The sequence below is a fragment of the Panthera pardus genome, unplaced genomic scaffold (genome assembly GCF_024362965.1).
Source record: "Panthera pardus isolate Hobbes unplaced genomic scaffold, ASM2436296v1 HiC_scaffold_12, whole genome shotgun sequence".
Taxonomy (NCBI): domain Eukaryota; kingdom Metazoa; phylum Chordata; class Mammalia; order Carnivora; family Felidae; genus Panthera; species Panthera pardus.
Genome location: NW_026526677.1, coordinates 84,250,599 through 84,267,310, shown reverse-complemented (window position 1 = coordinate 84,267,310; position 16,712 = coordinate 84,250,599). Strand labels below are relative to the sequence as shown.

At 42.6% G+C, this 16,712-nt stretch overlaps 1 protein-coding gene across 1 annotated transcript in view; it reads left to right on the top strand.

Annotated features, from left to right (window-relative positions):
• LOC109250318 (beta-galactosidase-1-like protein 2) overlaps nucleotides 1-16,321 on the top strand; it is a 57,957-nt gene extending 41,636 nt beyond the window's left edge. The window contains exons 9-15 of the mRNA XM_019421327.2: nucleotides 10,719-10,865; nucleotides 13,234-13,305; nucleotides 13,819-13,905; nucleotides 14,586-14,674; nucleotides 15,036-15,147; nucleotides 15,897-16,013; nucleotides 16,122-16,321. Coding sequence (XP_019276872.2) covers nucleotides 10,719-10,865; nucleotides 13,234-13,305; nucleotides 13,819-13,905; nucleotides 14,586-14,674; nucleotides 15,036-15,147; nucleotides 15,897-16,013; nucleotides 16,122-16,319 — 822 coding nt within the window. The 3' untranslated portion in view covers nucleotides 16,320-16,321. The remainder of the gene's footprint in view (nucleotides 1-10,718; nucleotides 10,866-13,233; nucleotides 13,306-13,818; nucleotides 13,906-14,585; nucleotides 14,675-15,035; nucleotides 15,148-15,896; nucleotides 16,014-16,121) is intronic.
• The last annotated feature ends 391 nt before the right edge of the window (nucleotides 16,322-16,712 follow it).

Here is a 16,712-nt window from a genome sequence, read left to right as displayed (position 1 = left end):
CCTATTTTTTTTTTTTTATTTGTTTTTTATGGTATGAGTTCTTTATGTGTTTTGGATACTAACCCTTTATTGGATATATAATTTGCAAATACTTTCTCCAAATCAGTAGGTTGCCTTCTCATTTTGTTGATGGTTTCCTTTGCTGTGCAGAAGCTTTTAGTTTGATGTAGTCCCAATTGTTTATTTTTGCTTTTGTTTCCCTTGCCTGGGGAAACAGATCCAAAGAAAGATTGCTAAGGGTGATGTCCAAGGGTTTATGGCCTGTGTTTTCTTTTAGGAGTGTTATAGTTTGAGGTCTCACATTTAGGTCTTTAATCAATCCATTTTAAGTTTATTTTTGTGTTAAACATGGTCCAGTTTCATTCTTTTTGTGTGTAGCTATCCTCCCCAACACCATTTATTTTTTTAATGTAATTAATTAATTAATTAATTAACATTCAAGTTAGCATATACTGCAATAATGATTTCAGGAGTAGATTCCAGTGATTAATCCCGTATGTGTAACATCCAGTGCTCATCCAAACAAGTGTCTTCCTTAATGCCCCTTACCCATTTAGTCCATCCCCCCCCACAATACCTCCAGCAACCCTCAGTTTGCTCTCTGTATTTAAAAGTCTCTTATGTTTTGTCCCCTTCCTTGTTTTTATATTATTTTTGCTTCCCTTCCCTTATGTTCATCTGTTTTGTATCTTAAATTCCACATATGAGTCAAGTTATATGATATTTGTCTTTCTCTGACTGACTAATTTCACTTAGCATAATACTCTCTAGTTCCAGCCACAATGAGATATACAATTGTGTATATATACACAATATCCATTGTGTATATATACACCACATTTTCTTTATCTTTCCATACTTTGGCTATTGTTGATAGCACTGCTATAAACATTGAGGTGCATGTGCCCCTTTGAAACAGCACACCTGTATCCCTTGGATAAATACCTAGTAACCTCATCACCATTTATTGAAGAGACTCCTCCCCATTGTATTATTGCCTCCTTTGTAATAGAATAATTGTTTTATAGTGGGCAAGGTTGGCTCTCTCCTCCTCAGGCCAGAAGTTGCTTTGGAGGGACACTGGTGTAGGCCAGAGCTGCCCAGAAAGTATGTAGTGGGGCAGTTGTCACTCTGAGGGGACTCTGGTCCCAGCTAAGGCTGTGCTTTGGGACCTGCTTTGGAAGGGTGCCTGCCAAAGCTGGTCTGTAGGAGAAATCCAGGGTGGATCAAAAGGTGCTAGTAAGGTAGATGGATAATGTCAGAACTGGCTCGCTTAGAAGGGCCAGGAAAATGGCTCCTATCAGTGCTTCTGTTCTGGGAGAAATCACCTACAGATCTCTGACCCTCCTGAGGCACATGCCCTAAAATCAAACAATAAATCTCCTTTTGCATAACCCAGCTGCTTTTCAAACTGCTGCCTCTGTGCTGAGTCTTGGACCAAGTGATACATCTAATTCTAGCTCTTTAATGGCAGACACTTTGTTTCCTATAGCCCTGTGATTCTCCTGCAGTTAGGCCCTGCATGACTTTCAAAGCAGATGTCTTCCTGGTATAGGTCTCCAGGACTAAAGGTGCCTGATGTAGGACTTGATCCCCTCATCCCTCAGGGATGAGGAGTAATACTGTAATACTCCTGTAATTGCCTGTAATACTCCCCCTGCTTATGAGATGGTGTGCCAGGGGTTTGGTTCCATCGCATCTTGGCCTCCTCTTTATGTTTCTAGCTATGGAACATCAGTTTTGCCAGTCTTTTGTTTTCAGAATGAGCTGTACAATGTTCACCTGTAGCCTTGATGTATCTGTGGGAGGAGATGAGGTCAGATTCTTTCTCTGCTGTCATGTTTCCAAGATCCTCCTGAAAACTCGCCCTTTTCTCTTTTTTTTTTTAACGCATTTAACATATTTCTACCTCATTGCAGTCATTCCTTTTTTCCCCCCAATGGAAAGATCATTTAATGTTTTTTTTTTGATATTTATTTATTTATTTATTTATTTTTTAATCTTCCAAATCTTTTTTTTTATTTTTTTTATTTTTTAATATATGAAATTTACTGTCAAATTGGTTTCTATACAACACCCAGTGCTCATCCCAAAAGGTGCCCTCCTCAATACCCATCACCCACCCTGCCCTCCCTCCCACCCCCCATCAACCCTCAGTTTGTTCTCAGTTTTTAACAGTCTCTTATGCTTTGGCTCTCTCCCACTCTAACCTCTTTTTTTTTTTTTTTTCCTTCCCCTCCCCCATGGGTTTCTGTTACGTTTCTCAGGATCCACATAACAGTGAAACCATATGGTATCTGTCTTTCTCTGTATGGCTTATTTCACTTAGCATCACACTCTCCAGTGCCATCCACGTTGCTACAAAAGGCCATATTTCATTTTTTCTCATTGCCATGTAGTATTCCATTGTGTATATAAACCACAATTTCTTTATCCATTCATCAGTTGGTGGACATTTAGGCTCTTTCCATAATTTGGCTATTGTTGAGAGTGCTGCTATAAACATTGGGGTACAAGTGCCCCTATGCATCAGTACTCCTGTATCCCTTGGATAAATTCCTAGCAGTGCTATTGCTGGGTCATAGGGTAGGTCTATTTTTAATTTTCTGAGGTACCTCCACATTGTTTTCCAGAGCGGCTGCACCAATTTGCATTCCCACCAACAGTGCAAGAGGGTTCCTGTTTCTCCACATCCTCTCCAGCATCTATAGTCTCCTGATTTGTTCATTTTGGCCACTCTGACTGGCGTGAGGTGATATCTGAGTGTGGTTTTGATTTGTATTTCCCTGATAAGGAGCGACGTTGAACATCTTTTCATGTGCCTGTTGGCCATCCGGATGTCTTCTTTAAAGAAGTGTCTATTCATATTTTCTGCCCATTTCTTCACTGGGTTATTTGTTTTTCGGGTGTGGAGTTTGATGAGCTCTTTATAGATTTTGGATACTAGCCCTTTGTCCGATATGTCATTTGCAAATATCTTTTCCCATTCCGTTGGTTGCCTTTTAGTTTTGTTGGTTGTTTCCTTTGCTGTGCAGAAGCTTTTTATCTTCATAAGGTCCCAGCAATTCACTTTTGCTTTTAATTCCCTTGCCTTTGGGGATGTGCCGAGTAAGAGATTGCTACGGCTGAGGTCAGAGAGGTCTTTTCCTGCTTTCTCCTCTAAGGTTTTGATGGTTTCCTGTCTCACATTCAGGTCCTTTATCCATTTTGAGTTTATTTTTGTGAATGGTGTGAGAAAGTGGTCTAGTTTCAACCTTCTGCATGTTGCTGTCCAGTTCTCCCAGCACCATTTGTTAAAGAGACTGTCTTTTTTCCATTGGATGTTCTTTCCTGCTTTGTCAAAGATGAGTTGGCCATACGTTTGTGGGTCTAGTTCTGGGGTTTCTATTCTATTCCATTGGTCTCTGTGTCTGTTTTTGTGCCACTACCATGCTCTCTTGATGATGACAGCTTTGTAGTAGAGGCTAAAGTCAGGGATTGTGATGCCTCCTGCTTTGGTCTTCTTCTTCAAAATTACTTTGGCTATTCGGGGCCTTTTGTGGTTCCATATGAATTTTAGGATTGCTTGTTCTAGTTTCGAGAAGAGTGCTGGTGCAATTTTGATTGGGATTGCATTGAATGTGTAGATAGCTTTGGGTAGTATTGACATTTTGACAATATTTATTCTTCCAATCCATGAGCATGGAACGTCTTTCCATTTCTTTATATCTTCTTCAATTACCTGCAAAAGCTTTCTATAGTTTTCAGCATACAGATCTTTTACATCTTTGGTTAGATTTCTTCCTAGGTATTTTATGCTTCTTGGTGCAATTGTGAATGGGATCAGTTTCTTTATTTGTCTTTCTGTTGCTTCATTGTTAGTGTATAAGAATGCAACTGATTTCTGTACATTGATTTTGTATCCTGCAACTTTGCTGAATTCATGTATCAGTTCTAGCAGACTTTTGGTGGAGTCTATCGGATTTTCCATGTATAATATCATGTCATCTGCAAAAAGCGAAAGCTTGACTTCATCTTTGCCAATTTTGATGCCTTTGATTTCCTTTTGTTGTCTGATTGCTGATGCTAGAACTTCCAGCACTATGTTAAACAACAGTGGTGAGAGTGGGCATCCCTGTCGTGTTCCTGATCTCAGGGAAAAAGCTCTCAGTTTTTCCCCATTGAGGATGATGTTAGCTGTGGGCTTTTCATAAATGGCTTTTATGATCTTTAAGTATGTTCCTTCTATCCCGACTTTCTCAAGGGTTTTTATTAAGAAAGGGTGCTGGATTTTGTCAAAGGCCTTTTCTGCATCGATTGACAGGATCATATGGTTCTTCTCTTTTTTTTTGTTAATGTGATGTATCACGTTGATCGATTTGCGAATGTTGAACCAGCCCTGCATCCCAGGAATGAATCCCACTTGATCATGGTGAATAATTCTTTTTATATGCTGTTGAATTTGATTTGCTAGTATCTTATTGAGAATTTTTGCATCCATATTCATCAGAGATATTGGCCTGTAGTTCTCTTTTTTTACTGGGTTTCTGTCTGGTTTAGGAATCAAAGTAATACTGGCTTCATAGAATGAATCTGGAAGTTCTCCTTCCCTTTCTATTTCTTGGAATAGCTTGAGAAGGATAGGTATTATCTCTGGTTTAAACGTCTGGTAGAACTCCCCTGGGAAGCCATCTGGTCCTGGACTCTTATTTGTTGGGAGGCTTTTGATAACCGATTCAATTTCTTCGCTGGTTATGGGTCTGTTCAAGCTTTCTATTTCCTCCTGATTGAGTTTTGGAAGAGTGTGGGTGTTTAGGAATTTGTCCATTTCTTCCAGGTTGTCCAATTTGTTGGCATATAATTTTTCATAGTATTCCCTAATAATTGTTTGTATCTCTGAGGGATTGGTTGTAATCATTCCATTTTCATTCATGATTTTATCTATTTGGGTCATCTCCCTTTTCTTTTTGAGAAGCCTGGCTAGAGGTTTGTCAATTTTGTTTATTTTTTCAAAAAACCAACTCTTGGTTTCGTCTGCTCTACAGTTTTTTTAGATTCTATATTGTTTATTTCTGCTCTGATCTTTATTATTTCTCTTCTTCTGCTGGGTTTAGGCTGCCTTTGCTGTTCTGCTTCTATTTCCTTTAGGTGTGCTGTTAGATTTTGTATTTGGGATTTTTCCTGTTTCTTGAGATAGGCCTGGATTGCAATTTATTTTCCTCTCAGGACTGCCTTCGCTGTGTCCCAGTGTTTGGATTGTTGTATTTTCATTTTCGTTTGTTTCCATATATTTTTTAATTTCTTCTCTAATTGCCTGGTTGACCCACTCATTCGTTAGTAGGGTGTTCTTTAACCTCCATGCTTTTGGAGGTTTTCCAGACTTTTTCCTGTGGTTGATTTCAAGCTCCATAGCATTGTGGTCTGAAAGTATGCATGGTATAATTTCAATTCTTGTAAACTTATGAAGGGCTGTTTTGTGACCCAGTATATGATCTATCTTGGAGAATGTTCCATGTGCACTCGAGAAGAAAGTATATTCTGTTGCTTTGGGATGCAGAGTTCTCAATATATCTGTCAAGTCCATCTGATCCAATGTATCATTCAGGGCCCTTGTTTCTTTATTGACTGTGTGTCTAGATGATCAATCCATTTCTGTAAGTGGGGTGTTAAAGTCCCCTGCAATGACCACATTCTTATCAATAAGGTTGCTTATGTTTATGAGTAATTGTTTTATATATCTGGGGGCTCCAGTATTTGGCGCATAGACATTTATAATTGTTAGCTCTTCCTGATGGATAGACCCTGTAATTATTATATAATGCCCTTCTTCATCTCTTGTTACAGCCTTTAATTTAAAGTCTAGTTTGTCTGATATAAGTATGGCTACTCCAGCTTTCTTTTGGCTTCCAGTAGCATGATAAATAGTTCTCCATCCCCTCACTCTCAATCAAAGGTGTCCTCAGATCTAAAATGAGTCTCTTGGGGCGCCTGGGTGGCGCAGTCGGTTAAGCGTCCGACTTCAGCCAGGTCACGATCTCGCGGTCCGTGAGTTCGAGCCCCGCGTCAGGCTCTGGGCTGATGGCTCAGAGCCTGGAGCCTGTTTCCGATTCTGTGTCTCCCTCTCTCTCTGCCCCTCCCCCGTTCATGCTCTGTCTCTCTCTGTCCCAAAAATAAATAAAAAATGTTGAAAAAAAAATTAAAAAAAAAAAATAAATAAAAAAATAAAATGAGTCTCTTGTAGACAGCAAATAGATGGGTCTTGTTTTTTTATCCATTCTGATACCCTATGTCTTTTGGTTGGCGCATTTAATCCATTTACATTCAGTGTTATTATAGAAAGATACGGGTTTAGAGTCATTGTGATGTCTGTATGTTTTATGCTTGTAGTGATGTCTCTGGTACTTTGTCTCACAGGATCCCCCTTAGGATCTCTCGTAGGGCTGGTTTAGTGGTGACAAATTCCTTCAGTTTTTGTTTGTTTGGGAAGACCTTTATCTCTCCTTCTATTCTAAATGACAGACTTGCTGGGTAAAGGATTCTCGGCTGCATATTTTTTCTGTTTAGCACACTGAAGATATCGTGCCAATCCTTTCTGGCCTTCCAAGTTTCAAAGGAGAGATCAGTCACGAGTCTTATAGGTCTCCCTTTATATGTGAGGGCACGTTTATCCCTTGCTGCTTTCAGAATTTTCTCTTTATCCTTGTATTTTGCCAGTTTCACTATGATATGTTGTGCAGAAGATCGATTCAAGTTACTTCTGAAGGGAGTTCTCTGTGCCTCTTGGATTTCAATGCCTTTTTCCTTCCCCAGTTCAGGGAAGTTCTCAGCTATAATTTCTTCAAGTACCCCTTCAACACCTTTCCCTCTCTCTTCCTCCTCTGGGAACCAATTATGCGTATATTATTTCTTTTTAGTGTATCACTTAGTTCTCTAATTTTTCCCTCATACTCCTGGATTTTTTTTTTATCTCTCTTTCTCTCAGCTTCCTCTTTTTCCATAACTTTATCTTCTAGTTCACCTATTCTCTCCTCTGCCTCTTCAATCCGAGCCGTCATCGTTTCCATTTTGTTTTGCATTTCGTTTAAAGGGTTTTTCAGCTCCTCGTGACTGTTCCTTAGTCCCTTGACCTCTGTGGCAAGAGATTCTCTGCTGTCCTGTATACTGTTTTCAAGCCCAGAGATTAATTTTATGACTATTATTCTAAATTCACTTTCTGTTATAGTATTTAAATCCTTTTTGATCAGTTCATTAGCTGTTGTTATTTCCTGGAGATTCTTCTGAGGGGAATTCTTCCGTTTGGTCATTTTGGATAGTCCCTGGAGTGGTGAGGACCTGCAGGGCACTTCCCCTGTGCTGTGGTGTATAACTGGAGATGGTGGGCGGGGCCGCAGTCCGACCTGATGTCTGCCCCCAGCCCACCGCTGGGGCCACAGTCAGACTGGTGTGTGCCTTCTCTTCCCCTCTCCTAGGGGTGGGATTCACTGTGGGGTGGCGTGGCCCATCTGGGCTACTTGCACACTGCCAGGCTTGTGGTGCTGGGGATCTGGCGTATTAGCTGGGGTGGGTAGGCAAGGTGCACTGGGGCAGGAGGGGCAGGCTTAGCTCACTTCTCCTTAGGTGATCCACTTCAGGAGGGGCCCTGTGGCAGCGGGAGGGAGTCAGATCCGCTGCCGGAGGTTTGGCTCCACAGAAGCACAGAGTTGGGTGTTTGCACGGAGGGAGCAAGTTCCCTGGCAGGAACTGGTTCTCTTTGGGATTTTGGCTGGGGGATGGGCAAGGGAGATGGCGCTGGCGAGCGCCTTTGTTCCCCGCCAAGCTGAGCTCTGCCATCTGGGGGCTCAGCAGCTCTCCCTCCCTTTGTCCTCCAGCCTTCCCGCTTTCTGAGCAGAGCTGTTAACTTATGACCTCCCAGACGCTAAGTCGCGCTTGCTGTCGGAACACAGTCCGTCCGGCCCCTCCGCTTTTGCCAGCCAGACTCGGGGGCTCTGCTTGGCCGGCGAGCCGCCCCTCCACCCCGGCTCCCTCCCGCCAGCCCGTGGAGCGCGCACCGTCTCGCCGCCCTTCCTACCCTCTTCCCTGGGCCTCTCGTCTGCACTTGGCTCCGGAGACTCCGTTCTGCTAATCCTCTGGCGGTTTTCTGGGTTCTTTAGGCAGGTGTAGGTGGAATCTAAGTGATCAGCAGGACGCGCGGTGAGCCCAGCGTCCTCCTATGCCACCATCTTCCCTCCCTCTCCCTTCATTTAATGTTTTGACCCCAATCCATGGATAGATATAAGCAAGTTACAATATTCCCTAAGGCTTAAGATAACGATGTTATCCTTGAATTACATAATTTTTATAGCTAGTTTTTGACCATGGATAATTTATGGATTCTGAATATTATAACCAGAGCCTAGCCTAAAAATCATAGGGTATTGCAAAAAAGATGCATATTGGGTTGATCTGCAATCATTAGAAAGTTAAGGGGTGTTTTCTTTCATTAGCATTGTTGCGAGTAGTTTCTTCTTCCACTGGTATTGCTAAAAATTGCTGTTTAAAATTTTCTATGCACCACTAATTTAAGACAACTATGCTAGATTAAGTTGTTTCATACTAGTTCATTTAGGGCTTCCATTTGCACTCCTCAAAGGTTTTATGTATTTCTCAAATGCTTCATGACTCATTAATTTATCCAGTTCTGAAGGATTATTGAGTGTTACCTTGATCACTACATAACCATCTTTGAAACAAGATTTGTTGACAAAACATGGATTTTCTGCAAGACTTCATTAATTTCATTACTTTTCCTGTTAGAGGAGAGTAGAGTTCGCTAGCAGTTTTCACACTTTCCAAAGCACCAAACTTCTCTTATTTGTTCAATTTTGTCCCAACTCAGACACACTACAGTAAACAACATCTCCTAAAGCTTCCTGTACAGAATTGCTGATTCCCACTGTTCCAATACCATTTTCTGTTGTTATCCATTCACATTTCTGTGAATTTACTCTTGGAGAGCAGAGCAGGTGCCTGCACTCAGCCCCTGGCCCATGGCAGGCAGGGCATGGCAGGTACAGAGAGGGTGTCCAGGCTGCAGGCCGCATGCTCTGCACCGGTCCTAGTGCCCTGTGCCTGCAGTCATTCCTTTTGATACTCAAATTGTCCCATCTCCTTTAGGCTGGCTCCTTTGCCCTCTTGACAGGAGTCCAATAGCTTTTGATATCTTCTTTGCATTTTGGTCCCCCAGGATGTTTCAGGCTGTGTGGCTCCACAGACTTGAGTATTTCTCCAAGGCAGTCTGAAGGGCCATGTTTTTATACTGAGAAACTTGAACATCTCCCTGAAAGTTGTAGGAAGCTATTTTATTTTATTAAAAAACTTCTAATGTTAATTTATTTTTGAGAGAGAGAGAGAGAGAGAGAGAGAGAGAGAGCATGAGCTGGGGAGGAGGAGCAGAGAGAGAGAGAGGGAGAAACAGAATTTAAAACAGGCTTCAGGCTGAGCTGTCAGCACAGAGCCCAAAGCGGGGCTCAAACTTGGGAAGGGAGAGATCATAACCTGAACCAAAGTCAGGCACTCAACCAACTGAGCCACCCAGGTACCCCTGTAGGAAGCTATTTTAAAACTTGGTAATTTGATGACCAGCTTTGCATTTCAGAATGATATCTTTGGTAGCTCTATGGGGGAGGGAGTGGACTGTGGCCCTGTCAGAACACTGAAATTGAGTAGAAATCTACAAAAGTGGAGTTTAGATAATGGGAGTGAAGGATTAGATATTTTGAGTCAGACTCTAAAAGAGGTGATGACTCGTTGATGGGAGATATTGGAGAGGAGGAAGAGGGGGAGACATTGTTCATGCTTTTTACCTTCTTGACTGGGTGGTTGGTGTTGCTCTTTTGGGAAAGGAAAAAGAGTAGGATGGGTCAGTGTGGTGAATACAGTTTGGGAGATACTGTGCTAGAATCATCTAAGCATTTTCAGATGAGGAAGTCCAGGGGTGCCTGGATGGCTCAGTTGGTAAAGCATGTGGCTCAATCTTGGGGTTATGGGTTCGGGCACCATTTTGGATATATAGATTACATTAAAAAATTATTCACTTAAAAAAAAATCCAGATAGAGAAATCCAACAGATGTGGGGGTTAATAGACATTAAGTGCTTTAGGTCAGTGTTAGATAAGCAGATTCATGAATAGAATAGTCATAGTCAGACCATGGGTTAGGATAGTTTCTCTTAAGTAGGCTTCACACCCAGCGTTGGAGCCCAATGTGGGGTTTGAATACACCTGAGATCAAGACCTGAGCTGAGGTCAAGAGCCAGAGGCTTAACCAAGGGAGCCACACAGGAGCCCCAGGATGATTTATCTTAGTGTATGAAGGTACAAGAGGAGAAGGCCAAGGGTAGACAGAATCTGGACCTGGAATGGAGTTCCTGAAATCTGGAGTCTAGTCCAGACTCTATTATGAATTGTTGAGCAAGTTCAACAGATCAGTCTCTTTCCTTGATTTCAGCTTTTCCATCTGAAAAACAAGAATACATTACTGTCTAGCACATGCAGAAATATATGATGCTGGTTTGGAAAACAAAAGGGCATTTATATGTGACACTTAAGCATGATTACCATTACATATTCCTTTGTTATACTCCTGTCCTTGAGACTCTTGGGGCAATTCCTTTGGAGAAGTGGGCTTTGGGTTCAGGTTTCTGAAATTTTTCTCTCCAACCTGATCATGCAGCCTGGTTTTTGTTCCTGTTTATGCCACAGGCCATCAGCTCTGTCAAGCCCATTTGCATGGAGAAGCTGTCTGTGAACCAGGGGAACGGTCAGTCCTCTGGGTACATACTTTATGAGGTTATGATCTCCACTGGTGGCCTCCTTACCACAAAGAATCATGTTCAAGACCGAGGTCAGGTAGGGGCCAGTGGATGGGTCCCCCAGTGACATTTCTCTGCTGGTAAAATCCAGTGGTGTGGCTAAGGTGAATTTCTAAATGATAGTCAAATCTTTTTGACCTTCAAAAAATCATCACTATTTCTTAACCTCTGTCGCTTCAGTGAAATGTTCGATATGTAAGCTACTGCTGTCACAGGTCTAAGATATGTAAACATTCCCAGGGTGGGAGTACTCATTGAACCCTTATAGGAGTTGATGGGATTCTTTATGGAGACTTGGGAGGAGCTTCAGAAGTCCCAGTTCTTATTGTACAGTAATCCCTACATTTAAATAACACATTAAAATTGGCTCTTCTCACTTAATTCACAAAACACTCATCTAAGATATTTATTACAAATGACACCTCAGAGAAGTTTAATGGTTGTTGACTAGAAAACAGCAGAGCTTAGTGGAAAGGCTTCAACATTACACTCCAAGTTAAGAGCTGGCGGAGTTTCCTCAGGTCTTGGTGAAATTCTCCTTCTCTTACCACCTCTGTGCCATTTGTGTCATCTTTTTCCAAAGGTGCTGGTCCTCCTGAAGGTGACACCCTTCCCTCCCTCACCTGAGCTGCAGACCCAGATTCCCTGTTTGCTGAACATTTTTCTTCACTTAGATATTATGTGTCATTGACTTTTCAAACTCCTCACATCCAGCACCAGATTCATTACCCTCCTTATCCTGTGCTCCTTACATCAGTCCACAGACTTGTAGCCTCCCAAACTGAAAATGCTGCTTCCTTCATTCTCTCTTTATACCTTGTTCTCACCTGGCTCCTGCATGGTACAGTATTACTCAGTGGGTATTTCTTTCTTTCCTTCTTTCCTTCTTTCTTCCTTCCTTCTTTCCTTCCTTCCAAGTTTATTTATTTATTTTGGGTGGGGGAAAGACAGAGAGTGAGGGAGACAGGATCCCAAGCAGGCTCTGCAGAGCCCTACTTGGGGCTTGAACTCAAGCACTGCGAGATCATGACCTGAGCCAAAATCAGGAGTTGGATGCTTAACCGCCTGAGCCACCCAGGCAGCCCTCAGTGGGTCTTCTTTCAAACTCCATGCTGACATTGCCTTAGAAGCGCCCTTGTATCTTTCCTATACTACCGTTAGAGCCTCATAACTCTATATCAGATAGCTCACTTTTCCCCTCTTCCTTGCTAAATCCCTCCCTCACAGTGCCACCCATTTCCTTCCCAAGGTAAAATCCTCAGCGTTCCACCTGTCCCACCTACAGTTTTCCATTGATTTTCCCAGTCACTTGCCCATATGTTTGTAAATAGCCTGTACTCTGCTGGGGGTCAGGACTTGTTACTGCCTCCTCTGTGCATCTGTGGCATTCTGTTCTCAGCTTCATGTTAGCTATTGTGAAGTGTTCTAGTCATTTCTTTGTGTCACTCTCCAAGTTTCTCAGTGGCTGGGGTTCTGTTTTAAGCTTGGTGACTCCTTGCCCAAGTCATTCAATAAATACTTATAGAGTATATACACCTTGTAATTAGACTCTAAATAGCTTAAAGAGTGAATTCTGTGTTCTGTATAGTATTAACATTTGTGTTTTTAATATTTGTGGATTCTAATTTTTATAGTTTCCTAGTCCAATTTCATTTGAAAATTATAACCTAACTCAAATAATCTCAGAGGAAAATTATGTATCCTTCTGTGGTCCTGCATGGCTAGAGCAGATTCTTGAGGGTGACTTCATCTGAATCTGAAGCAGTATAACAGGTAATAGAAAAGAAATGGATGTACATCCAGATCATTCTTAAAATGAGAAATAGTGGTGGCAGAAGCCTTTCCAGATTAGGATCTGGGGAAACCTGGAAGATTGGATTTATTATGAGAATGAACCATGCAGGCCAGACAGGTGGATGCCTGCTGTACTTGTAGCCCCTGCCTGCCCTTAGGCCACCATTTCTTTTACTTTTTTTTAAGAGAGAGAAAGAGTGCTAGCCATAGAGAGGGAGAGAGACACAGAAAGAGAGAATCCCAAGCAGACTGTGTGGAGCCATCCAGGTGACCCTGACCACCATTTCCTTTACAATATCCATTAATTCTATACCTTCCTTTTCTCCTCATTCCTTGAAGGTCTTTTGAGTTTCATTATTTCCCTCCTTACCCTGTAGTATAGCCAGGGCCCATATTTGGCACCAGGACATTCTTCTTTGGATTTTTCCTTATATATCTCATGGCTCTATTGCTTTGAATATGTTTTAGGTTTGTGGACTTGTAGTCACCTTGTAATATTATGGGAGACAAAGTTAATCATTCCCCTAGAACTTGTTTTCTTTGCTTTTCCAAGGATCATTTTGTCCCTTTTCTTATGAGGCCCTAATAGTGCTTTTCTCTTTATTTGGCAGGTGTTTTTGAATGAGAATTATCTAGGGGTCCTGGACCATTTCACTAACCAGCTGACTATTCCCACCAAAATGGTATATAATCCAATGTTAATATAATCCATGGACTAATAGTTCAATGCCTGCCCAGGCCGCAGGCTCATTGTAAGCATGACCTGGCCCAGTGATAGCCTGTTTTCTCTTCCACTTTGGAATGTTCCTTGCATAGGAACTCACAAAGGATGAGGGAGAGTTGTATGTGTTTCTAAATTATAGGTATACATGCTTTGGGTGAACAGAACTTCACCACATTGGATATTTGCTGCTCAAAAAAACTCTAGGTTTGTTGCCAGCCTCAAGAGTCTCTTGTAAAATATCCAAGTGACTATTTTCTGAAAGGTTTGATATGGGGTTGGGGGTGAGAGTGCGGGGGATATGAAGATCAGGGGCCCAAAGGTTTGCCTCTAGAGCTGGAGGTCTGCATGTTTCTGAGGTCTGCTGTCTGTCTGTCACCCTGCATATGACCTCATTCGAGTTTCAGAGGATTCTTAAGAGATCTACAGAAGAGTGCTTGAGTGGTACCCATTCTAACTGGTCTGTCTTGGACAGGACTACAAAGATATCCCAACACTGAGGATCCTGGTGGAGAATCAAGGCCGCCTTTCCTATGGGAAGGACATCAATAAGGAGAGAAAAGGTGGGCCCCCTTCCTTCCAAGGGTGGAGAAGGTTGAGACCTTAAGGCACTGAATTCCTGTCATTCTGAGGACAGTCATGGCCAAGTGCATGGTTTGGAAGACAGCAGGATTTCTCAGCCAATGAGACAGTCATGTATAGAAACAATGATGAAGTCTTGCTTTGCTAGGAGAGGATGATGGTGCTTTCCCTTAAGTGTGTTCTCTCATTACCAAGCCAGAGGAAGTCTTTCCTCTTCCAGAAGGGTTTTAAGGAAAGCTGTAAAAAATATGGTTAGAATCACTCACTGGGACCTTTGATTTTTTTCCTTCCCTAGAGCTCAGTGTCTGCATGCTGGCCTCCCCCTGGGCTCCTGGACGCAGAGTCACACACACCTTCCTTCCCCTGCTCCAAGTGTTTTAAAGTACTTGGGAGTTAAAGGTAGCCTGAACTGCTGTGCTGGCCAGACCTGACAGGAAGTGCAGTGACTTTGCACTGTTAATATGGGAGATACAGGTATACTTTAAGAGGTATACGTGTGTAACTGAAGGAAGAATTTATGTAGGATTTTGCAGAAATCTTCCATATGATGAGGCCAGGAAAGCATTCTCCTTCAGGCAGAGCCCTAGTCACAGCCTATTCACATCTCTGTGTTCACATCCCTGCTAGTCTTCTTTGTGTTCCCTTTATTCCCCTCCTACTGGATTAATTGGGGATATATATCTGAACAATTCTCCATTAAGAAGATTTAAAATCTACAGCCTGGATATGAAAACTAAATTTCTAAAAAGGTGGGTGCCAGACCATTGACTCAAGGTGATTAATCAAAGTTGTTTCCCATTTAGAGATGGAAAGAAGCTCTCTGAGCTTCTAGACTAACCTCCTTGGTTTTCAGATAAGAGAAGGCAAGATCCAGAGTGTTGAAGGAAATGACCCCAAGTTTCACAGTTGTCTGGGGCAGAGTGGTGACCATCCCCTCATTCACCTAACTCCTGGTTGGGTGGGTTTTTTTCTCCATCATGCCCCCTGAGAGGCATATGATTGTGCTATAAAGGGGATTCCAGGCTCAGGTAGAAAGGAGCCTTACCTCAAAAGTCACAATTGACATAAAGAAGGGCATGACTTTTCCACTGGTGTTTGACTCTCTCTTAGGGACCTTCCTAACATTTGGAAACCAGTCTCATTCAAACCTCAGGGCCCTGCCTTCTTCCTTGGTATCCTGAGAATGGGTAATTACCCCAAAGACACCTTCATAAAAATGGAGGTTAGTGATATTTCTCCCCTGCCTATGTTCTCCTACCCCCATCCCAAAGGAACATTTGAGAAAAAAGCTCCTTGGTGCATGGGCCCTGCTCTGTGAAAGGAAATGTAAGCTCTCTGGGACCTCAGCTACTCCATAGCCAGCTGGAGGCTGCCCCTCCCTGGTGTTGATGAGGGTGAGAGGTGGATACTTAACACATGTGACGGAGACATAAGTAGTGTGTTCTAGTGGGAACAGTTGTAGAATCTACTGCATGAAGAATTTGGTGAGCATGATCCACCTGTCCCCAGACATAATCCAAGATGTTGAGTCCCTCAGCCCCTTCAGAACACACATCCAGTCTGTGGTGGGGATATTGAGATTCTAATGCACATTTACTGCCATCCTAAAATTCTACAACTCAAACTATGCTTTGGGCCCAGCATGTTTTGATGAATATCTGATGGTAAATGGAAATACTCTTCCCTGCCTTTGGGCAGATATAGGGAGATGAGTTAGAAATAACTGCTTTCTTTCTTGAGGCTATGTGTTGAGCCAACCCAGTCCAAGAGAAATATCATAGAACTGTCCAGGTAACCTTCTATATAAGGCCATGTGTGGTAATCCACTCTTTCTGAGTGTGTCTGTGACTAGGATCAGGTGTGTTTATGGTGTGTGTGTGTGTGTGTGTGTGTGTGTGTGTGTGTGCCTTCACCCTTGTGTCTTTACATTTAGAACTCAGATCTTGAATCCTCCATTCCAATCTTTTTCAGGGTTGGACGAAAGGTGTAATATTCATCAATGGACGAAATCTGGGGCGCTACTGGAATATAGGTCCCCAGGAGGCCCTTTACCTTCCAGGACCCTGGCTTCATCCTGGATCAAATGAGGTAAGCTCCCCCACTATACTCCCTCATCCCAGTCCACGTCATTTGCCTTTGCCTGAAAAGAGTCATAACTTGACTCTTATAGCCACCAAACCTCCTTCCTCTTGACAGATCATTGTGTTTGAAGAATTTAGACCTGGCCAGGAGATCCGGTTCACAAACATATCTCATCTAGGTATGGTATTCTGGAGGGTAAATTTGCAGCATCTGAGATCATCCTTCTGGATCTTTCTAGCTGAGCTAGAGATAAAGAAGGCAGAATTTACTATCTTCCAGGAACCTGAACTCTTCCTCATTGCCTTTGCATGATAGACAGCTTTTCTCTTATACCTGGCATAGTCTGCTCATCACTTCCTGTTTCCAAATTCCTGACTAGCTGACTCCTCTAACAGTCTTAACCCAACTCCCTGGGCCTCCCTTCCTTCTACACATTTCCACAGTGCTTTCTGGATGCCTGCCTCATAGTAAACCAAGGTCCCAATGTTTTCCATTTCTTGCCTTTTCTGAAATATGTTTCCTATTACTCTCTCTTATGCTACCATGTTTGGTCATTCCAAGGCACTTTTCCTAGTACTGCTTCTCAGGTTGCCACAGGGAGGGAACACACAGCCTAGTCACCACGACTAAGAAGGCTGCAGACCCTCTGTGCTTGCCCATAGTGGATGATTGGTGCCTGTGTGCCCAGCCTCCCTGATCCTTTTG